Genomic DNA, 24,230 nt, shown 5'->3' on the forward strand with positions numbered 1-24,230 from the left:
CTGTTAGGAACCTGCCAACAAGAATCTATCTTGTTTAATATTATAATAATAAATTAATAGTACTTGAAAAGAGTACTTTTGTTGGGTTATCTCAGTCATCAATCCCTTATTAGATGTTTGTATCTCCTTTATCCCATTATTTCTTCAGCTCATCACTATAATTTCCTGCTGTGGGCACTTTTTTTTACTGAACTTCACACATTACAAGTATACATGTTTTTCTTCTTGCTAGACAGCAAACTCTTTTTGGCCATGTTTGTTTGAATTATTCTTGAGTGGTTTTCTGCCTCTTGCAAAGCCATGAAAGGAATGGCAGGATTTAAATAAGGGTGGATTTAAATAAAGTTCTCCAGTTCAAGGTAAGAGGCCACCTGCTTTCCCCTGAGCCAGACCTGAAGGAGGGACCTGATACAGTGTCTGGGGATGTGCTGTTATTTTGCTGTTTGAAAAGTGTGCCCGCTGGGCTTTAATCACTCCGCTGGGTACCACCCTTTTGAAGTTGCCCTGCCCCAGGACTCTGGAGGGTAGTGCAGGTGTTCTTACTTTGCCTCGCCGCCCCGTTCTTGCCTGCCACATCTTGCTGTACCGTCAATGGGGGGGGTGGGGTTGTCTAGCGAGTCCCTCGTAGCCCGGATCTGACCCGGTGGGTGTACATGGGGCTCCAACCAACCCTGCACCCTGGCCTCATGCCACCTTCAGAAGCGGACCCTAAGGAGGAGACACGTGGTTCCTCTCGCCAATCCACAGCCTTTCCTGTTACCAATCCCTTATACCTAAAGGGTCGAGCCTCTATAATTACAAGTTTGGCTCTGGACCTTCAGTCCCTCGGACCTTCATCCCTAATGGACACAGGCACCTGTGGTTCCGGCGGCGACCCTGCCTCGATTCAGTTCCTCCCTCGGGACCCCTGCCGTCCTGCCATGCCCAGTGTGCACCTGGTTCCTGTGATCCTCCGCAATGCCTCCTCTTCTCCGTCATCCCGTCCGGATGCCGTCTGTCCACTGCTGGCTCCTGGGAGTCGTTGCCGGTTCCCTCGCTCCCGCTCTTCCTGCTCCGGCGGTGACTGCTGTCGCCTGGCTTGCTCCTCCGACGATGCTGGCTGTAACCTGGCTTGCTTCCCCTGAATTGGGGGCCGTTCCGGGGCTTGACCCTGCTGTGTTCCCTGCAGCCACTCCACTCTCAGGCCATCCGCTGCCCCTTCTTCCGCCACCGCCGTTTTTATCCTCACCGGCCAGCGTCTGGTGCTGATGTCACCGACCGGCCACAGCTGTATAAAAAGCCGGCTCACGAGCTGCGCGAGTTTCGCTGGCGCGTCGTCCCCTGCTGCAGGTAAGTGTCTTCTTTCACCCCGGTCGCTGGGACAAAAAGTATTTAAAGATTCTTCCGAGTGAAAGATGTTCAACAAATCTACATGTTGTTAAAGTGATCAGACACAGAACGTGCAAAATGCCACAATATGACAGGGTCTGAAAAAGAAATCTCTTTCTAACCCATATCTTTTGTATATACTTTTTCCAGCAAAGTTTTTAAGCAAGGCAGAAATAAAAGCTTTATTGATTCCTGTACTTTCCACTAAAAGTTGACTTAAAAGCATACAGCAGTAGATACAAAATAACTGTAAAAGACAGGTCATGAAGTATATTGGAATAGAAAGTGCTTTTATGCAAGATACTAAAAAGAAAACACAACTGTATTTTTTTTCCAAGCAGACTATTTCCAAAGTGTTAAATTTCATGTAAATTTTAAGTTAGTTATTCCAGTGCTATTGCACATTCCTTAAGGAGGATGTAAGCAGAACTCTTTCCCACCCTGCTGTAAAAATCACTGCATAGAATCTAAACTTATTCTCGTCCTGGCACATGGCTATATAACAATAGTAATAAAGTTTGGCCTGAAGTTTCTGCTTTGACTAGGCTTCACCTAGGGTTATTTCTACTGTAGGACTGCTCAGTTTACACATGTGCTCTTTGCCTTACAGCCTAAATCTGTCTTGCCTGAAGGCCATTCCCACTTCCCTTACAGCCATGGCAGAATTTAATATGTCACTCATTAAACAACACACCTGTAAGAATAAATTAGAAACATTCATTTAGTACCTCTTTGTGGAGTCAACACCTGCTAGCAGGCTGAGGTCACAGGAGACTATTACTGAACTTGCCTCAGGTTTTACAAAATTGAATCGTGGGCTTCCACCAAGAAGTAACATACTGTTCAGGCAATGGACGTCTTCTGCACTCGCTTTCTTAACAACCTTTAATCTTTGATTTAAACACACTTTGGTTTGTTGTAGGTAAGAAACATTATTCTTTGCTCACATGTGGAAAAACAAGTGTTATTGTTTATCCAGCTGCACAGTGCTATCTATCACAGCACTTGAATACTGTAGGCATTGTCATACTGTATCTACCCCATCCAGTAGTTCCTGGTAGTGCCCAGCAGCAGCTATCTCAGGAAGCTGCAAGAAACCATGTAGTATGCACTTTTAAAGTAAGCAAGGGAAATATATTTGCTTCTCTGTTGACAAGGGAAACATATTTCTACCCCCTATCTCTGGCTTGTGCTATTTTCCATATGGTATAATGTAATTATAATTATTCACTTCCATAACTGCTTAATGCTTAAATTAATATCCTTAAATCCCATCTTTCTCTTTTTATGCCACCTAGCTCCCCTTCAAGGGGTGCCTCCAGATGAGCATGCATATGCTTCTTGCAGTGTCTCAAACCCCTTTGAGAGGCTGCAAGAGGCATGTGTGGAACCAAAAAACATTCCCCCTGGATGCAAAATTAGACCCTTGGATATCCAGGTGTCAAACAATACCCCAGGACAAAAAAGAGGGGTGAGGCATGGTCCCAGACCATGCCCTAAGGAACCGGAGGCTTGGTCCTCCGCAGAGATGCTCTGGTAAACAGCCAGAATGTTTCTATGGCTGGCCCTCACCCCAGTGCTGAAGCACGCTGCCTGCCTGTGTGGGACAGGTGGCCGTGCAAGCTGCAGGGACCTGGACCTAGCTTTGTGCCAGGTAAGCAGGGGGCTGGGAGGAGGGAGGAAGGGACCATGGGGGAGGCCCCGCCTGGACCCAACTCTCCGCTCATTTCCCCAGCTCTCCATTCTTTCCCACATTCCCTGTTCTTTCCCCCCACCCCTGTTCATTCCTCCAGCTCCCCGCTCACTCTCTCAGCCCCCTCACATGCACTGGCAGTAGCAGCAGCAGTCAGGGCCTCTTGGGGCTTCATGACACAGCCCCCATACATGGAGGGCAGCGGGGCTTGGCCCTGCTGCCTGGCACCCTGGCTGCCACATCGCACAGGTGTGGCCTAGCTCACTAGGGTACCACATGCTGTCTCAGAGCTCTAGCTGCTTGGGCTGAGCAGCACTGAGCCCTGAATGACAGCTGCAGCACCCCCCAGCTTACAGACAGCGCTGGGCTGGGCTATGCCTGCATAATGTGGCGGCAGGAGCACGGGTGCCAGGTGGCCAGGGCCAAGCCCCACTGCTCCCTGCTGCCCCATGCCATGTGGAGGGGCTGTGCCATGAGGCCCCGAGTGGCCCTGACTGCTGCTGCTACTGCTGGTAAGCTGTGGGCAGTGTGGGAGGCTGGAGCTGGGTGGAGGAGCGATAAGGAGCCTGGAGTCGACTGGGAAATCTCTGAATTATCTCCATCCTCCTGATTACTCCCCCGCTTGTGTCTAGCATCCTGCTCATTCTCCTGCTTGTCTCCAGCCTCCGGAGGACCAGAGACAGAGCAGAAGAATGAGCAGGGGGCTGGAAACAAGCAGGAGGCTGGAGATGAGTCCCTGAGGATGAGCTGGAGACGTTCTCCTGCTCCTCTCCAGCCTTCTGCTAATTCCCCTGATCATCTCTAGCCTCCCAAGGCTGGAGACAAGCAGGGGAATTAGCAGGGGGCTGGAGACCAAAGGGGAGGGGCTGGATAAAATTTATCTGGAAGTGACTACAAATCCGGGAGGAGCCAGGCAGGGTTATTTTGCCCCAAGTGGCACAATTTGCTCCACAACAAAGTGCATGTCCAGGCGCATGCGCTGAGGCAAAAATTCCGGGCTCAAATTTGTACTGCTTGAGGTAAAATATCCTAGTATTTCTTGTCTTTTCTGTCATAAGTGATTTTTCACCTTGTTTTCTCTTAACATCTTCTCTCAACTTCTATCAATGAATGAACTCCTGCATCTTTTGGTATTGATTTCTCTAGTTCTCCACTGCTTTTATATCTGTTTTGACTCCAGTGCTAAGCTTGTAAAAGCCACTTTGAAATGTCTGAGGGCGTTACTCACTAGAGAGAGATAGAAAATGTTAGAAAATGCAAGACAAAGATAATGGTTTGGGTTATCAAATGTGGGGAAATGGCACAGTGTACTGGAGCATCTGCTGTACAAATGTAGGCATATAAACAGAAGGTGCATGTCCATGAGCCTGGAGGCTGCTCTGACTTCTGTAATTACAGTTGGAACGTGCTAATTTCCATGGTCCAGCAGCCTCCTGTGTCTCATGTATCAGTGTCCCCATGCTGAAAAATGGTGGCAGGGGTGCTTGAAATAAAGTTCATTGAGTGCACTTTAGTTCAAGTGCCCTCACCACTGTTTTTAAGTGCAGGAATGCTGATACACAAGATGCAGAAGACAGCTGATATAAACCGTGTGAGTCCTGGCCTAGTCATAATATTGATTATGCATGCATACAATGGCTAGAGGTTAGAAGTTTCTGCCACATCTAAACCTCTGACTTTGATGACATTAGGATAGTACTTAGGAAACTGAGACATATGCAGTTGCAACCTTGCTATAATATAGCAACAGAGTGGGAAAATAATGTTAATAAAATTATGTGGTAATAATTAATGTGATTAGTCCAAGAAAGTGATGTTATTGATTGATTGGAATGAATGAGTTGTGATTGGACCACTGCCATGATTGGCAGGTGGCTTGAAGTGGCCATCATAACATAGGTCTTGACCATTGCCTTAGCGCGTGCATGCATGTGTGCAGGGGGAGTGCATGCATCGAGAGGCTGTGTGAGTTGTGTATATGCAGATATATGTGACTGATGGTGTATGACTGGCTGTATGCCTGGGTGTCTGTATGCGTTGGGCATTGTGGCTAATAGCCTAAGAGAGTTGTATGGTGTTGAATTACTGCAGTGTGGTAGAAGTGAGTGGTAGCCTTGTGTGAAAGGCTGAGGAAGATTGGGAGTGAGGGTACTGAGTGATGTGTGTGGGGACAAGGACAAGTCCACCAAGATGCATCTGAATTACACCTGAGATACTTACCTTCATTCCCCATTTGATGGGTAATGTATCACCCTTCCCCTCAGAAGTCTCTGAGTACTTCCTCATGGAGGGGAGGATAGAAATCCTCTGTGTGACAGGGACCTGACAGTAGGCCATGTAGCCTGTTTGTCAGTGCTCTTGGCTGCCAGTGCTGGTCACAGGCCACTATTGCTCTCTTTACATAGTGTTATTTCATAGATTTCATAGACATTAGGGCTGGAAGGGACCTCGGGAGATCATCGAGTCCAGCCCCCTGCCCAAAGGGCAGGAAGTCAGCTGGGGTCATAGGATCCCAGCAAGATAAGCATCCAATTTACTCTTGAAGGTGTTCAATGTAGGTGCTTGAACCACCTCCGTTGGCAGACTGTTCCAGACCTTGGGGGCTCGGACAGTAAAGAAATTCTTCCTTATGTCCAGCCTGAAACGGTCTTGCAGGAGTTTGTGACCGTTCGACCTCGTCATCCCTTGGGGCGCTCTGGTGAACAGACGTTCCCCCAGATCCTGGTGTTCACCCCTGATAAACTTATAGGTGGCCATCAGATCACCCCTGAGCCTGCGCTTTTCCAGGCTAAAGAGTCCCGTGGCTCTCAGCCTGTCATCGTAAGATCTGTTTTCCTGACCTCTGATCATGCGCGTGGCTCTCCTCTGGACTCTCTCAAGCTTCTCCACATCCTTTTTGAATTGTGGAGCCCAAAACTGGACGCAGTACTCCAGCTGCGGCCTCACCAAGGCCGAGTACAAGGGGAGAATGACATCCTGGGATTTGCTCGAGAAGCATCTATGGATGCACGCCAGCATTTTGGTCGCTTTACTAGCCGCAGCATCGCATTGCAGGCTCATGTTCATCTTGTGGTCAATGATGACCCCCAAGTCTCTTTCTTCTGTAGTGCTATCCAACGTAGCACTGCCGAGCCTATACGGGTGCTGCAGGTTTTTCCTCCCAAGGTGGAGAACCTTGCATTTATCGGTGTTAAACACCATCAGGTTCTCGTCTGCCCATTTGCTGAGCTTGTCCAGGTCAGCCTGGATCACCCGCCTATCTTCTGGCGTGGATGCTTTGCCCCAAAGTTTGGTGTCATTGGCGAACTTGGCCAGTCCACTCCTAACTCCAATGTCCACATCGTTAATGAAGATGTTGAACAGTATGGGTCCCAGGACAGAGCCTTGAGGGACCCCACTGGTCACAGGGCACCATGATGAGTGACTGCCATCAATCACAACATGTTCAATGGTTGTTGATTAGTTCATGTTGTTATGATTTTTGATACCTTTGGCTTATAATACAGATTTGCTTATTAATCCTTACCTTGGTGTTTGCTTTCATTAACAGTAGTGGGCCTCAGGTGGAATCAAATCATAGACCCCTGGCACTGTAAAGAAGCCTAACAAATCTCTGTCCACATAATTACCATAGCCCTTTTGCCAGGCCAGTCTTCACTGTAGCACAGTAATTACCATGTGGTGAGAACTGCTCTAATTAAACCAACACCCCTACCCCCCCAGGCCCTGGAGCACATGTAAAAGTGCCCAAAATGACTAAGGCTTGACTGACAGGACTAGAAAGGAAACCCACAAAAAGGAGGAGGAGGTGGTAGCAAGCACTAACACAGTGATTTCTGACTTGAATGTGAACTTGAGGTTGGGTCAGTTAGCTGGGCAGCCAAGAATGTACTCAATCAGAGAAATTCCAACCAATTTGCACATGATATTGTATGTATTTGAGATCCATTTATCACAAATGACCAAATATAATTTATCTGCTACTCAGAGAGTTCAAGGGACAGAGGGGTGTTTTTTAAACATAAGATTAAGAAATCAATAGTATATTGATTTCTTAACTGAATTGAGTGAGCATGTGTGAGGGCACAATATTCAGCATATAATTTTGTGTGGGGGAAAATTACTGCATCCCAGTCTATTACCTACTATGTGTCAACTAATAGCCAGTTGCAGAAAAATAAATGGCAAACTTTACTAATTTAATCATCTGATAAAACCAATATTTACAAAAATGTTAAGGTAGATATGAGAGATTAAATCATCTTTGCAATTATGTCATAATGTTAGATAAACTAGTTCTCTAATTTGGTTGGGGATGTGGGGAGATCTTTTTTTGATAAGATATCATTAAACTAAGCAAAACCACATGGAACCAATTAATTCCATAACTAACCAACAAAACATTTTTTCCCCAGCATTATAGTGTTTCAGTGGTAATTATGTGCATAGTATTTAAGATGACCTAAAACCTTTATACTTTCCTATAACTGTTCTGCAGACATACATAAAGAGTTGTTTCCACTGTAAACTTACATACCATAATAAAGTGAAATATAAGTTGGATCTGTCATGATTTTCCAGGTATAAATGTGTGCGCTTTTGTATGTATAGACTGGAAACCATATATAGACACATAGACACTTGCACAGATGTCTTGCTTCAGATGTGGGGGTGGTGGGTTGGGTGGTTGTTAGAGGGGTCACACCACCACCCTGCCACCCCGTAGGCCATGCCTGTGCTCTGACGGTGGCTAAAGCAGTCTGGGAACTGATAGTCATAACTGTACCATGTGATCTAGGGTGGTTTTTGCAGCATGAGGGGTTGGGCTTTGGGCTGTCCTTCTGATGTCATGGACCATGTGGTGGTGGTGTCACACACCACATGACTGGGGGTGTGGGCGGAGTTGCTGATGCCATGCACCATGTGACTGGGGTTAGGGGGTGGGACTGGTAATATCAAACACCATGTGACTGGAGTCAGGGGGCGTGGCTGATGTCACGTACCATACAAGGGGAAAGGGGGTGGAGCTAATCACCTGTCACATTTGCATTGAATAGTGGTGAGCCTATATTCTACTGCTACTTGTTGGTTAAAATTAATTTATCCTTTTGGTAAGGTAACAGTTCATCTTGGCAGATTTAATATGCTAGGCCAAGTATCTTAGGTAATGAGAAGACTATGACGTGGAAAGGACTGTTGTTTTGCATTCAGGGTCTCTGATTTGAAATTTATCCTGACCCTCTGTCAAAGTCTACTGTTATCACTATTTAAACTAACTGATTTTGTGGTACTTTGTTAAGGGGGCATATTGTTTTTAAGATTTGTTATTTTCTAATTTTGCCGCAACCTAACTTAATGTTAGAAGTTTTTTAAGATTTTCTAAAAGTTCTTTAAATATCAGGATTGTTTTCTCTAAATATCTCAGGGTCCTCAAAATAAAAAGGTTTCATTTCAGCCAAATTGGAATGACTGAAGTGTAAACAATTAAAAATAAGTGATAGAAACTATGGAGAGGAGTGTAGTAAAAGAACCTATGTGGAGTGGAACGGTGGAACAGAATTCACTGCTGTTGATTTGGATTTACTTTGGGCTGGATTTACTCTGGACTGAGTGAGATCAGAAACTGGGCTAAGTAATTAACAGACCATTGGTGGAAAGGGTGATGTGGTGTTGTGGTGATGTAATTAATGGGAACATTAATTACTTCAGCATGTGGTGATGTAATTACTGGGAACATATAATAAGTTGGCAGCTAAGCCTGAGGTAACTGCCTTTTATTTGCAAAAAAACACTTGGAATCTTTTAAGTAATCGCATATTTTCTTCCATTTCCATATGGTTCCAGAAAGTACAGTACACTACAAATACAAATATAAACAAGATAAAATCAGACTTCAGTATGTTCAACAGCTACAATTCGTCTAGAAGTTTAGGGGCTACAAACTCCTGAGCAAATGTCAAAAGCAAAATACATTTTAGTTGCAGAAGGAGCAGGAAGTAAGAATTGTAATGAAGATTAATACCAAATACCATATATAAAGCAACTAAAATAAATAACTGTAAATAGAAGAGGAAGCATTGTAATGTAATTCTGCTGACTATGGGGAGAACAGTTACTAAGGTGGATTTCCTAACCATTTCCCATTCTCCGAAGCTTCTTTTCCAAATCTGAAAGACAGTAAACATGGCTCAAACTGTTCTTAAGATATGTGACAGAGACCGGTGTATTTTGAAGAAAATACTTTCTCTCTCTTCCATGCTGCAAAAATCAGAAAGTCTTGTACTACTATGCAATTCTCTGCACTCAGCTGGCTGATTCAGATAGACACAAATTGATTCATAAAGGCTGTTGAAAACATACCTCATTTGTATAGTAAAAACATTTGAGAGGGTAGGTATAATGTTCCTGCAAATAAAATCTTCTGCCATGACTAAATGGACACAAACTAGTAGAATTTTTAGTCTGCTTCTCCATAGCTCCTTACTGAACTGTTTGTGACTCCAGGTGACCAGTCTGCTGTCCTCTAGGGTCCATTGTGTCCACACTTGAGGTTTCACAGGGGACAGACTTCTTGTCTTTAAGCATCTTGTTAATCTATCTGCTTGTCTTACCATGAGGAAGACATACATTTAGCCTATACCAAAGCTAGTATGAGAGGTGAATCTATAAGCCAAGTAAATTCAACAGGGCTGGGATCCAGTCAGAGGCCAATTTCTGTGGCTGGTCCTTCCCCCAGTGAAGATAATGCAAGTTTTCCCAATGTGTGAAAGAAGAGAGACTGAAGATCAGAGATTAATACTGCTATCAAGTCCTTCTGATGATGGATACAGAGACTAGTTACTAAGCCAGCAGCTTTAGTTGCACTTTGTCACTAAGATCAGCTTTTAAGTAGATTGTGAGGTAAAAACAATTCATGCAGCCTTTTTGTTGTGCTAATGAATCTGTGAGCATATTATAGTAAGATTATCACATTGCAGATTAATTAACAGATGCATTTAACACTGTTATACATGGTAATTAATATATTGATGAAGTGGAGAAAATTAAAAAAAAATGTGAATAGTTCAGAAAAAAGGAAAACTGTGCCGCAGCTTCAACAATTGATTCTAAATTTACCACAGTGGGGGGTTTTAGAGAGAACACCTGGTTAGCAGCCATGCTGTAGTGTTTTACCTATGGATCTGAATTAAAAACACAAACTAAGTTGCCTCCTAGTATCCATAAGGCCACATCACAAAATCACTGCAAATAATGGCTGGCACATTTTATTTAACAAGAAATCCAAAATTAAAAGAGCAGGAAGTGGTGAGAATTATTACTGTGGCTTTTAAAACCTGGACTTCCTGTATTTGAATGCAAGACAGCTTTTGGACTAGGTAGAAGGTATTTTAGGTGCTTTATAAAGTGAAAACCTAAAGCCAGAGTCTCCCACTGCATTCAGTGTGACTACATGCTTGAGTAAAGGCAAAAAATAGTGAAAAAAAGAGCAATTTAAAACATTGGTTTCATTTCAAACACTGTGAAATAGAAATTTTTCAAGCTTTTTTTTCTTGATTTTTCACTTTTTTGCTAGGTCTAGTTGTAACTGAAAGACAAATCCCTTTGCAGAGGATGCCTACATGACAGAAATACAAAAATAGCCTTCATTTAGTGAGCTACAGGGCTAAATTAAAAAATCTCCAGATTTGGAATCAAAGAAGCACCAGGAACACTCATTTTGAGAAAGGGTTCTCCTGGTCTTGAATGTTACTTCGTAGAGTGGCATAGTCTTCATGGAACCCAATCAAGTATGAGGTAACTTTAAAGAAATTGTTTTTGCATTCCCTGAATGTGCAACATGTAAATGTCATAGTGACCGCAGAAATGTATTATCTCTGTTCACATGCACTTTTATGCTTTGCTGAAATAACTTTTGTGATAGGCAAATATATCATTCACCATTCTGTATTTACAGACTGACAATAGAAGCAAAGTTAAATGCTTCTCAGTTTCAGGTAATTCTGTTGATCTTTGTCCTTAGACATAAATACATTTAAGTACATTAGCACAATGCCACCAAAGATGATAACAAGTTTGTTAATGTATCAAATGCAGCTTCATTTCTTTTATTTCTACAAACTACTGCTGCCTATTTCCACTGGATAAATATAGCAACTCACCAAAATCCAGTGAAAAAGTTAATGCTTTGGCAATATTGCTTCAACATCTTTCCTTGTTTTTCAGAGCCAAAAATCCAACTTATGGTGGAAGGGAGATGAGTCAGAACCATAAGGACTGAGGACTACTTGAGAACATAAACATGCCAAGCTCTTTCAAAGAATCCAAGGGAAACATCATTTATTGTAGTGAATTATGGATCAATTCACTGGCAATCTGTTGGTATAGAAGAATCATCCAGAGCAATAGCAGTGTGCTCTCCCATATCAGTAGCATCGTCACTGTGTGGGGGACTGGTGTCTTCAGGCTCACCTGGGCAACAGTTGACTCCTCCTTTCCAGCTGTTTGACTGATCCTGGAGGGAAGTACGGAAGTCTAACAATAACACTGTTAAACGGTACAGTTGTAATATCAAGATTAAGATATTCTTAGCCGTGAAAAACACCAGCGTTTGATTGATTACGCCATAATAGCTCATCAGGATCAAACGTACAACAAAGAAGGGACCATCTTGTATGAAAACACTTATTCCAATGTTCCACAGGTCTGCGCTGTGCTTGCAGAGCAGCAAATTGAGGATTCTCATAGATGACTCAGATGTTTTGCAGCCAATATGTTGCACTGTAAGTAAAGATATTCTGTGTTAATATAACTATCTAAGTCCAATAGGCAGATCAGAGGTAGATTGGATTATTAAAGTACTAAACTTCCAAATCTGGAGAAATGGATTTAAAAGAGCGCATCCAAGTCCTCGGTTTGATTCAACAAAACACTTTCTTAAGGACACATTCATCAAAATTAAGTATATACTTAAGGAGCTGCTGAGTAGGGCCTAAGAACAGGTTTTTATCTCACCTCAGTTTTTTTTTTCTGCATCATAAAAACGCCATAGAATCTAATCTTCATAGAGTTAAAGGCGACAATGGGCCATTAGATTGTGTAATTAGACTTCCTATACAATAGACCTCTAAAAGCATCCCCCAGTGCCTGCACCTGATAACTCATATTTAAAGGCATCTTATCTTGATCTGAAGACATTAAGGAATTCACCACATGTTTGGAAATATGCTCCTATAGTTACTATCATTGTTAAAAGTCTGCCTGCTTTCAGTGGTGGAAAATGACTTGCACAGTAGGTGTTAGAGGTCAGGTTTGATACATAGATTTCATAGATTTCATAGACATTAGGGCTGGAAGAGACCTTGGAAGATCTTCGAGTCTAGTCCCCTTCCCCGGGGGCAGAAAATCAACAGGGGTCATAGGATCCCAGCAAGATAAACATCACAATGTGTCTTGAAGGCATTCAAAGTAGGTGCTTGAACCACCTCTGGTGGCAGTCTATTCCAGACCTTGGAGGCTCAAACCGTAGAGAAGTTCTTCCTTATGTCCAGCCTGAAATGGTCATGGAGGAATTTGTGACCATTCAATCTTGTCATCCCTTGGGGCACTCTGGTGAAAAAACCTTCCCCCGATCCTGGTGAGCACCCCTTATAAACTTATAGGAAGCCACCAGATCACCCCTCAGCCTGCACTTTTCCAGGCTGAAGAGTCCCATGGCTCTCAGCTCTCATCATAAGGTCTGTTTTCCTGACCTCTGATCATTTGTGTGGCACTCCTCTGGACTCTCGCAAGCTTCTCCACATCCTTTTTGAATTGCGGAGCCCAAAACTGGATACAATACTCCAGCTGCAGCCTCACCAAGGCCGAGTACAAAGGGAGAATAATGTCCTGGGATTTGCTTGAGAAGTATCTATGGATGCAAGCCAGGGTTTGCTCGCTTTACTAGCTGCAGCATCACATTGATGGCTCATCTTAATCTTGTGGTCAATCATGACCTCCAAGTCCCTTTTGTCCGTAGTGCTAGCCAGCGTAGGACTGCCAAGCCTATAAGCATACCGAGGGTTTTTCTTCCCACGGTGGAGAACCTTCCATTTTTCAGTGTTAAACACCATCAGGTTCTCATCCACCCATTTCCTGAGCCTGTCAAGGTAATCCTGGATCACCCTCCTGTCTTCAGGTGTGGACGCTTTACCCCAAAGTTTGGTGTTGTCAGCGAACTTGGCTAGTCTACTTCTGACACCAATGTCCACATCATTAATGAAGACTTTGAATAGTATAGATCCAAGGACAGAGCCTTGAGGGACCCCACTGGTTACAGCACACCATGACGATTGATTTCCATCAACCACCACCCTCTGGGCCCGACCACAGAGCCAGTTCCCCAGCCAGTGGATCATCGTGAATCTGAGACTGCAGTTGGCCAGTTTTGCTATGAGGTGATCATGGGATACCAGATCAAGGGCTTTTTTAAAGTCAAGATATATGACATCAATCTCTTCTCCCTTGTCCAGGTGATAGGTCACCTGGTCATAAAAGGAAATAAGATTGGTGAAGCAAGACCTACTCGCAACAAACCCATGCTGGCTAACCCTCAGGATGTCGCTGTCAGCCAGTCTGTTAAGAATGGCCTCTAATAATTTTTTCCAAGACCTTCCCTGGGATAGAGGTCAGGCTGATGGGCCTGTAGTTTGCCAGATCCACTTTCCTCCATTTCTTGAAGATAGGTACCACATTGGCCTTCTTCCTCTTTGAACATTTTACCACAGCACCAGGAGTTCTTGAAGAACCATGCCAGGGGCTGAGCTATGATGCTAGCCAGCTCTTTAAGTACCCCGGGTTGTAATCTGTCAGGGCCGGCTGACTTGAAGGTATCCAGTCTCTCAAGGTATTCCTTCACAAGGTCAGCATTGATGAAAGCTCAAGCTCTTGATCCTGGGTAGGAGCTCTGTAGTAGACTCCCACCATTGTGTCCCCTGTACCGTATTCCCCATGGATTTTATCCCAGAGGGTCTCCAGTCATTCACTCAGGGTGCCTATGTTGGCTTGCAGGGATGCATAGCTTTCCTTGACATAAAGTGTTACACCCCAGCCCCTTTTGTCCACTTGATCTCTCCTGTACAGTGTATAGCCATCTATACCTGTGGCCCAGTCATGGGTGGAGTCCTGCCAGGTCTCCATTATCCCTATGACATCATAATTATTTGTGATAAGCAGGAGGACAAGTTCCTCCTTTTTATTCCCCAAGCCCCTGTCATTTGTGTATAGGCATGCAAGTGTCCCTTTGGGGGCCCTTGCCTTGCCTACAGATTGTTCCAGGGCTGGGGCAGGGGTGGGCTCCCTTAAGTGCCTTGGCTTGCTGGCTTTGCAAAGGTTGCTCAGTGAGCCAGTAGTGGCAGTAGTCCCCCCATCCCCCGACAGGCTTAGTTTAAAGCCTGGTGGAGCAGGTCAGCCAGCCTGGCTGAGAAGAGCCTCCTCCCCAGTGGAGAGAAGTGGAGGCCATCATTTCCCAGCAGCTCACTGCCTCTCTCACCAAAGAGCGGACTGTGGTCATGGAAGCTGAAGCCTTCATGGTGATACCAGTGCCACAGTCTTTGGTTTACTACCTCGATCCTCCTCTCCCTCCTCAGCCCGTAGCCTGAAACTGGAAGAAACTATATGCACCATAAGTAAAATTTGTATATTATCTTGTCCTACAGGCACAGTATCATTATAATCAATCATTTAAAGTCATCCAGGGCACATTTCTTATAGGATTAAGGGAGACTCATGCATACTAGTCCTGATATCCCTGTGTTTTTTGGTATCCATAAATTAACAAGACTGGAGTAATTCACATTTTTTGCAAGCACTGTACATGTCTCCTATCAATCATACCCTTATGTACTGTGCATTTAGCGTCTCATGTAGCTGTGCCCCCTGTCTGATCTCCAGCTCTGATTCCTGATTCCTGTCCAATATGCTGCTATGATACCATGATCTTCCTTAGTGGCTGCCAGCATAGTCCCAGGAGTGATTTAACTTCAGAGTTTGTCTAGTTAAGGTTCAGTCAGTGTGTTCCCATTCTAAGGAAGCCACCAGAGCAGATAGTCCTATTTGTTCCAATTCCAGCTTGCTTGGAAGCTTACTGTGTGTTGGAGAAATTGCAGCTCAATCTGAAAAAAAAAATCCTTCAAAATCTTATCATAGTCTTTTATGATATCAGTCTCTTTCCACCCAAAGCCTTTAGTATATTCTCTGATGGGATTTTTTTTGGGGGGGAGGGTTGCTTTTTTTCTTTGGGGGGGGTGTTTATTTGCTTGGAGCTGTAAGTGTTCAAAGCCCTGAGGTATGCAAGCAAAATAAGTTTTATTTTATCATCTACATGCACATACTAACCTGCAAGATCAAGTGGAAACTGCAACATACTCCAAGTCCAGACAGCAAGAATTGCATACACAAGAACATGGTTATTCCTTTAAAAAATTTAAAAAAATGTAAGGAGATAGCCTCTAGGTCTTTAGGACATCACCATTGTAAGGAATTTTCATGTAACTGTATAGCTGTTGGGAACTTGAAAGCTCTTGAGACACTCCAGAAGAATTATGGAGAAAAATGGGACAGTCCTTGCTAAGAACTTTTGCAGTTCTTGATGTGATTCAGCCATGTGTGTAAGAGGATTACCTCAAAGCTTAATATTCTAAACTGATCCGAGTAGGGAAACAAATTTTGTGGGAGGGACGGGGAGGGGAGGAGGAAGTAGATACTTCGCCCTTGTAGCTTTTTTTCTGTATCAGGCTGAACCATCTCTGTTTTGTGTTAGGGACCATTTCCCACTGTGAAGCAAATTTGATTGGTAGATGTAAAGCTTAGTAGAATAATGAAAAGCACCTGGTTTATACATATTTTCAGAGATGAAAACAGAGTTCAGCCCCCCATTATATTTCATAGTTTTGTAGTTAGTAGGGTCAGAAGGGACCTGAGCAGATCATCAAGTCCGACCCCCCTGCCATGGCAGGAAAGAGTACTGGGGTCAAAGGACCCCAGCAAGGTGATTGTCAAGCCTTGACTTAAAGACTCCCAGGGTAAGAGCCAGCACCACTTCGCTTGGAAGTTGGTTCCAGATCCTAGCCGCCCTGACAGTCAAGTAGTGCCTCCTGATGTCTAGTCTGAATCTACCCTCTCCAACTTGTGATCGTTATTTCTAGTCACTCCTGGTAGTGCTCAGGGAAACAGGGACTCCCCCAGTGCCTGCTGGTCCCCTCTGATTAGTTTGTAACAGGCCACTAGATCTCCCCTCAGCCTTCTCTTATGGAGGCTGAACAGGTTTAGGTCCCTGAGCCTGTCCTCATAGGGCCTGCCCTGCTGTCCCCTGATCATGCGAGTGGCCCTCTTCTGGACCCTCTCCATGTTGTCCATATCCCTCTTGAAGTGCAACACCCAGAACTAGATGCAGTACTCCAGCTGCGGCCTGACCAGTGCCGCATAGAGGGGGAGTATCACCTCCCTGGACCTCCCTGAGATGCATCTGTGGATGCATGACAAGGTGCGGTTGGCCTTCCTGACTGCATCCCCACACTGTCTGCCCATATTCATCTTGGCATCAGTAATGACTCCAAGATCCCTTTTTGCCTCTGCACTAATGAGAATGGAGTTCCCCAGCCTGTAGGTATGCTGCTGGTTCTTCCTCCCCAGTTGCAGTACCTCACACTTGTCAGTGTTGAATCCCATCCTGTTCTCATCCGCCCACCCCTGTAACCTTTCTAGGTCCGATTGTAGCCTATTCCTTCCTTCTAATGTGCCCACATCCCCCCACATCTTAGTGTCATCAGCAAATTTGAACAGGGTGCTTTTTACCTCCTCATCCAAGTCACTGATGAAGATGTTGAACAGTGCAGGCCCGAGGACTGAGCCCTGCAGAACCCCACTGCCCACATCCCTCCAGGTCAAAAATGACCCATCCACTACCACTCTCTGGATGCGGCCCTCCAGCCAGTTGGTGACCCATTTAACTGTGTAGCTTTCAACACCTTAGTCCCCCAGTTTCTTAATGAGAACAGGGTAAGAGACAGTGTCGAAGGCCTTCCGAAAGTCCAGAAAAACTATGTCCACTGCTACCCCTGCATCTAAGGATTTGGTGACCTGGTCGTAGAAGGCCATCAGGTTAGTCTGACAGGACCTGCCTGTAATGAACCCATGTTGGTTGCCCTTAAGCATAATCTCCCCTGCTGGCCCCTCATGGACATGTGCCAGGATAATTCTCTCAAAAAGCTTACCCAGGATTGAGGTAAGACTAACTGGCCTATAGTTTCCCGGGTCCTCCTTCCTCCTCTTTTTGAAGATGGGAACCACATTGGCCCTCTTCATATCCTCTAGCACCTCACCAGAGCACCTGAGTACTCATAAAGCCATGCCAGGTGTCCCGCAATGACCTCTGCTAATTCCCTCAGCGCTCTGGGGTGGAGATCATCAGGACCAGCTGATTTAAATACATCCAGTCCCTCCAGAAGTTCCCTAACTAGATTCTTCCTGACCCTTGGCCTAGGTGTGCGTCCCCTGGGGCCTGAGGGGGACCCGGTGGGGGGGCTGATCTTGTCCCTGCTCAGGAAAATGGATGCAAAGAAGTCATTAAATAGGTTAGCTTTGTTTTCTGGTGTGACGACCAAATTTCCTAGCGTGTCTTGCAGGGGCCCCACGTTACCTGGTACCTTCTTTTTACCCCCTATGTATTTAAAAAATGACTTCTTGTTGTCCTTGAGCCAGGAAGCTAGTCCCAGTTCCATCTCCGCCTTGGCCTTCCTGACTGCCTCCCTGCATCCCCAAGCAACCACAGTATAATCCTTCCTGGTGATGGCCCCTCCCTTCCATTGGATGGATGCCCCCCTTTTAGCTAGAAGACATTCCCGGATGCTTTTGGGGAGCCATGGGGGCTTTTGTGCCTTCCTGTGGGAGTTGCATTATTTGTGAGAAATCAGATGATGTGTATCTGTTAAAAGCTTCCAAAATTGTGCAAGTCCCTCATCATCTGCAAATTCACACTGGAAACATTCCCTGTTTTCTTGTTTTAAAACACCGTCACCCTATCAAGAAGGGAAAATCTACATAAAATAACCAACCACACAATTTACATAATAAATAGAGCAAACTATTTGATACAACATCACAGTCAGTAAGTATCTAATTTATGAAAAAGGATTAATTTAGGAACAATTTACTAACAAATTTGTGCAGACTTACTTTTCTGTTTTTGCATATTTGTACCAATAGTTGGACTAGCTCCAGCTGTAAGTACTGTAACACCATATTACACCATTTCTTCACTCAGCCCCATTATTTTATGGGATGTGGTAAGTTTCTATGTTTGTTATGTATAAATATCTCCAATAAAACTCATGGGAACTACTTGTGCCTCTTAGGAAGGGCTAGGGCAGGAATTTTCAATCTTTTTTTAACGAGTGCACTCTTTCTGCCTCAAAGTTTCAGCTCATGTACCCCTTTATATCTTTTCCTTGTTTTAAAAGAGTGGGGGGGGTGTTAAAATTGAGGCCCCCATAGTGAGGGAGGGCTGGGGCTGGGGCTGGGGCAGGAGGAGAAGCAGGCACTGCACAGCCAGGGTGGAGTGTGGGATGGAGCCACAAGGGCAGCTTGTCTGGGGGGGATGCGGGGAGGGGGGGGCAGGGAAATGTGGTCCCAGATTTTTGCATGGGGCAAGGCAGCTGCTGCTGCAAGCTGGACTCTACACCCTGCTGCTGCTGCCCCAAGAGCCATGCAATGCCATGTCCCTCCTACCACCAGGTGGGCAGGGGAAAGACACACACATACATACAAACACACAAAGATGCAGACACAACACACACAGATGCAGACACACACATGGACTCACTGCCCCCCAGCAGGTAAGTGTGTGGGAGAAGGGGTGGGGCAAGGGAAAGGGAAGTGGCTGCGGGGGGGGGGAGATGGACATCCCCACAGTGGGATGCCATGGTGAATGAGGCTCAGGCCAGGCTGGGTCCTGGGACAGTGGGAGCCTGGTGGCACATCCAGAGGCTGTCAAGGGAGTGGCTGGGGGCAGAGTGACTGCTAGAGTCAGGAATCACAGCTGGGGTCAGGGTGACTGCTGGAGCCCTGCTGCCTTGCAAGGATAGTGGTTGCAGTGCCAAAGGCACCCCACTGGGCTAGCAGGCCCAGGAGAAGATTAATCAGGCACTAATTCAATTTATAATAGCCACTTTCAGGCATCTGCACAAGCATTTGCCATCACTGTCACAGCCTTCACACACCACACTGCCATCTCCACCATGCCTTGTGCCACATTCCCATGGCCAGTTGCACATGCGGCTCCACCAGCTGTTGACTGGTCTTGCACCCAGGCAATCATGTGCTGCTGGGGGCAGGCAGAGGACACACTCCCTCTCCTCCTTCCCCTGCTATTCAGAGCCTCATGGCTCTGTTGTAAGGGGGTAGAGGCCAATCAGGAGAGTGAGCTGGGGTTTGGAGGTGGGGAGGCACTGCAGTGTGCTGTGTGTAGCTGGTGACACCCAGTGCATCCCTCCCCCTCCCCAGGGGAGACACCGCTGCTGCACCCCAGGGCACACTGCATGCTAACCCACCCATGCATACCCCCTACAACCTTTTAAAGTATCCCTGGGTGTATGTGTATCCACAGTTGACAGCCCTTGAGTTAGGGAAAGTTAGGAATATAATAGAGTCCACTGAATACAGTAGTTATCTCAGGTACAACAATTTAAAACAGTGGTTCCCAACTTTTTTTTGCTGTAACTCTAAATCTGGGTTGTGATTCCTGCCCCATGCCCCCGCCACCAACTCACTCATGCCCAGTGGTGCCAGCAGAGCCCAGGGCATGCTGGGATAATAGGGGGCAGCAGTGGTGAAAACCATGTGGACTGTGCACTGGGAGAGCCCCACAGGTGGGAGAGATAGAGCAAGGGGCTGATCTGGGACCCTTGCGTTGCAACCCAAGGTTGGGAGCCACTGACTTAAAATGCACAGAAAGTAACAAAATTTGATGTGAAACAAATATCTTTGAATAGTTATCTGCTGCATGCAAAGTATGTACTTCAGAAAATACTATTTACCTTATGTCTTTTATTTCCAAGGTCTCACTAGTGAATTCAAGTATATCTGCTGCAGTTCCCACAAACATAAGAAGCAGCTGCGACAACTGATCACGGGTGATTTCACCACCAATAGGAAGAAGCCATCTCCCAATTATTAGAAGTAGTAGAAAAGTCTGGTGAAGTCCTAGAATCCATGCACTTTCACACACTGTGGAGAGCTGACTGACAAGAACCTTAGCCTATTTAAAGAACAAAACAAAGAAAAAAATGCTTTAACTACAGGCAACCCCGCTTAATGCTCTTAATTGATTCTGGAAAAACTGAGTGTTAAGCAGAACCGAATGCTAAGTGAAAATCATTTCCCCATAGGAATGAATGTAACTAGACATAATTGGTTGCCATCTCTTCTCATTGCCACCAGCTCAGGCCTGGTGCTCCTGCTGCCCTGCCCTGGGCCCACCAGGGTAAGGAGCTCTTGCAGGAAAGAACTACCTAGAGGTGTTTGATGGTCTGGGCTGCTGCCTGCAAGATTAGTAGAGCTAGGGGGTACACAATAATAAAAGAGAACTTTACCTCCTTAAAGAGGCAGAGTGTGGCCAGCATTATTATTCTTATATTGCAGCCCATGCGGCTTGTTCTTCTGTTGTCTTTTATACTGGTGGACAAGAAAGAGGCTAATAGGGTAGGAGGAGGCCTCATTGGGGCACACACTTATGTCGGGCCCAGCACTAGGGGGGTGCAGTCACAGGGACTGCAGAGCCAAGTACCAGAGGGGTGCAGTTGCAGGAGCCAGGGGCCCAGTGACAACAGGAGGCCAAGTTAGGACAAAACTTTATCAGTGAGATAATATTTATATACCACCTGCAAGACATAGGGCATGGTAAAGGGGAAGTTTTGGAGCCACTCATCTAGCCCAAAAGGCTTGAGGTATTCCATGAAGCACCAACTTAGAGCCAGGGGTCCAAAATCTGACCACTCACGTAGGTTCCTAACTAAGATACAGGACCTCCATATAACCCAGGAGGTGCACAGCCCCACCAGGGGAGACTCCTTGTTGGGCCTGGGCCTGGCCAGGCCTGGTGAGGGGTCTGCTGGTGCTTGACCACCTGGGTGGCAGCGAATTCACCATCCAGCACGAGGTTGCAAAGGCCTGCAGCAAGGCAGCAGCCCTGGACTTCAGGAGGGTGGACTTCAATGAGGTAAGGAGAATATTTGGGAAGGCACTGAGGTCCTGGAGGGGTGGGGACCTGGATGTCCAAGAAGAGTGGTCATTCCTTAAGGAGATGATCCTCTAGGCCCAAAGGGAGGTAATCCCAAAACAGACCAAAGGGGTCAAGAGGGCACAAAAGCCCCCATGGTTCACCAAAAGCATACGGGAATGTCTCCTAGCTAAAAGGGAGGCATACACCCAATGGAAGGGAGGGGCCATCACCAGGGGGGACTATACTTCGGTTGCTTGGGGTGTAGGGTGGCGGTCAGGAAGACCAAGGCAGAGATGGAACTGGGACTAGCTACCCGGATCAAGGACAACAAGAAGTCCTTTTTTAAATACATAGGGGTAAAAACAAGGTACCGGGTAATGTGAGGCCTCTGCAAGACACGCTAGGAAATCTGATCATCACACCAGATGACAAAGCTAACCTATTTAACAATTTCTTTGCATCCATTTTCCTGAGTAGGCACCGGGTCACCCCTTCCCCGTCGGGTCCCCCGCAGGCCACAGGGGAGGTGCACCCAGGCCTAGGATTAGTGAGGATCTAGTCAGGGAACTTATGGAGGGAATGGATGTATTTAAATCAGCTGGTCCTGATGATCTCCATCCCAGAGTGCTGAGGGAATTAGCAGAGGTCATTGCGGGACACCTGGCATGGCTTTATGAGCATTCGTGGCACTCTGGTGAGGTGCCAGAGGACTGGAAAAGGGCCAATGTGGTTCCCATTTTCAAAAAAGGGAGGAAGGAGGACCCAGGAAACTATAGGCCAACTAGTCTTACCTCAATCCTGGGTAAGCTTTTTGAGAGAATTATCATGGTGCATGTCCATGAGGGGCCAGCAGAGGAGATTATGCTTAAGGGCAACCAACATGGGTTCATTAGAGGCAGGTTCTGTCAAACCAACCTGGTGGCCTTCTACGACCAGGTCACAAAATCCTTAAATGCAGGGGTAGCAGTGGAGGTAGTCTTTCTGGACTTTCGGAAGGCCTTCGACACTGTCTCTCACCCCATTCTCATTAAAAAACTAGGGGTCTGAGGCATCAACACCTACACAGTCGATTGGCTCACTAACTGGCTGGAGGGCTGCACCTAGAGAGTGGTGGTGGATGGATCTTTTTCGACCTGGAGGGATGTGAGGGTTCAGTCCTCGGGCCTGCACTGTTCAACATCTTCATCAGTGACTTGGAAGAGGGGGTAAAAAGCACCTTGTTCAAATTCGCAGATGACACTAAGATGTGGGGGGAAGTGGGATGCTAGAAGTGAGGAATAGGCTGCAATCAGACCTAGACAACTTACAGGGGTGGGAGGATGAGAACAGGATGGGTTTCAACACTGACACGTGTGAGGTACTGCAACTGGGGAGGAAGAACCAGCAGCATACCTACAGGCTGGGGAACTCCCTTCTTGTTAGGAGAGGCAGAGAAGGTTCTTGGAGTCATTATTGATGCCAAATTGAACATGGGCTGACAGTGTAGGGACGTGGTCAGGAAAGCCAACCGCACCTTGTCATGCATCCACAGATGCATCTCAAGCAGGTCCAAAGAGGTGATACTCCCCCTCTATGTGGCATTGGTCAGGCTGCAGCTGGAGTACTGCATCCAGTTCTGGACAACATGGAGAGGGTCCAGAGGAGGGCCACTTGCATGATCGGGGGCAGCAGGGCAGGCCCTATGAGGAGAGACTCAGGGACCTGAACCTGTTCAGCCTCCATAAGAGAAGGCTGAGGGGGGATCTAGTGGCCTGTTACAAACTAGTCAGAGGGGACAGGAGGCACTGGGGAAGTCCCTGTTCCCCTGTGCACTACCAGGAGTGACCAGGAATAATGGTCACAAGCTGGCAGAGGGTAGATTTAGACTAGATATCAGGAGGCACTACTTGACTGTCAGGGCTGCTAGGGTCTGGAACCAACTTCCAAGCGAAGTGGTGCTGGCTCCTACCCTGGGGGTCTTTAAGAGGAGGCTAGATGAACACCTTGCTGGGGTCATTTGACCCCAGTACTCTTTCCTGCCATGGCACGGGGGTCGGACTTGGTGATCTGCTCAGGTGCCTTCTGGCCCTGCCAACTAAGGAACTATGTAACTCGCAGGGTTCAGTGGAGTCCAAAGGACTGTGACCATGCAGAAACTTGTGGGCAGCCTCCCCATTATTTATTTATACCAAGAAGACATGGCGGGTGAGAAAAGAGATGCCAACAGGGCAGAACTGACACGGTCATGGAGCCCTTGGGGCTTCGTGGCCATCCCTGGGGACCCCGCACTGTGACAACTACTCTTTGCAGCTTAAAACCTATTGAACCGCATCTTGTCACATTTAGGGAAGAAAAAAATTCTGTCAAACTAAGATTTCTATCAACAAGTTTTATTGCCCAGCACTGTACATCAGTGTCTTTTGATAAGTGTGATTACTTGGAAAGATATCTTTTTTGTGTCCACTATGATAGAATTTACCAAATAGACCCAGTTATTTCTTATCATATGCCCCTTTCTAATCATAAGGGAGAGGATGGGGATATAAAATAGGGAAAAGTATTCCACCAGCTTCATTAGGTCATGATCTGCTGCGTCACTTCTGTTATTCTCTTTGGATTGATTGAAGTCTTCTCTGTGGCTGATATTCTGCAGCTTTTGTTCATATCCATTATTGCAAAACTGCAATAAAACAAAACATCAGACGTGAAATACACCATGTGGAGGTAGGTGATTTCTGGGCAGACACCTCTTCCTCCCTTCTGGCATTTTAACTCCAATCTTTCAGTCTTGTGCTTTAGCCACACTTGCAGTATATCCTTGCAGCAACTTCTTATTTACTGCTTGCTAGCTTGAATTTTACAATTTAAGAAAAAAACAGCTAATCTTAACAGCACCATCTATTTTTTTAAGCCTATTCAAGAAACACCACATCATTC

At 46.0% G+C, this 24,230-nt stretch overlaps 1 protein-coding gene across 1 annotated transcript in view; it reads right to left on the reverse strand.

The window, feature by feature from the left end:
• Positions 1-8,801: 8,801 nt before the first annotated feature.
• The window catches only part of TMEM26 (transmembrane protein 26), a 46,467-nt gene continuing 31,038 nt past the window's right edge, over positions 8,802-24,230 (reverse strand). Inside the window, exons 3-6 of the mRNA XM_090058058.1 lie at positions 23,860-23,973; positions 20,131-20,351; positions 15,434-15,510; positions 8,802-11,839 (exon numbers count right to left, since the gene is read on the reverse strand). Coding sequence (XP_089914184.1) covers positions 11,424-11,839; positions 15,434-15,510; positions 20,131-20,351; positions 23,860-23,973 — 828 coding nt within the window. The 3' untranslated portion in view covers positions 8,802-11,423. The remainder of the gene's footprint in view (positions 11,840-15,433; positions 15,511-20,130; positions 20,352-23,859; positions 23,974-24,230) is intronic.

Source organism: Crocodylus siamensis, chromosome 7 (assembly GCF_052110815.1).
Source record: "Crocodylus siamensis isolate JL-2025a chromosome 7, ASM5211081v1, whole genome shotgun sequence".
NCBI lineage: Eukaryota > Metazoa > Chordata > Crocodylia > Crocodylidae > Crocodylus > Crocodylus siamensis.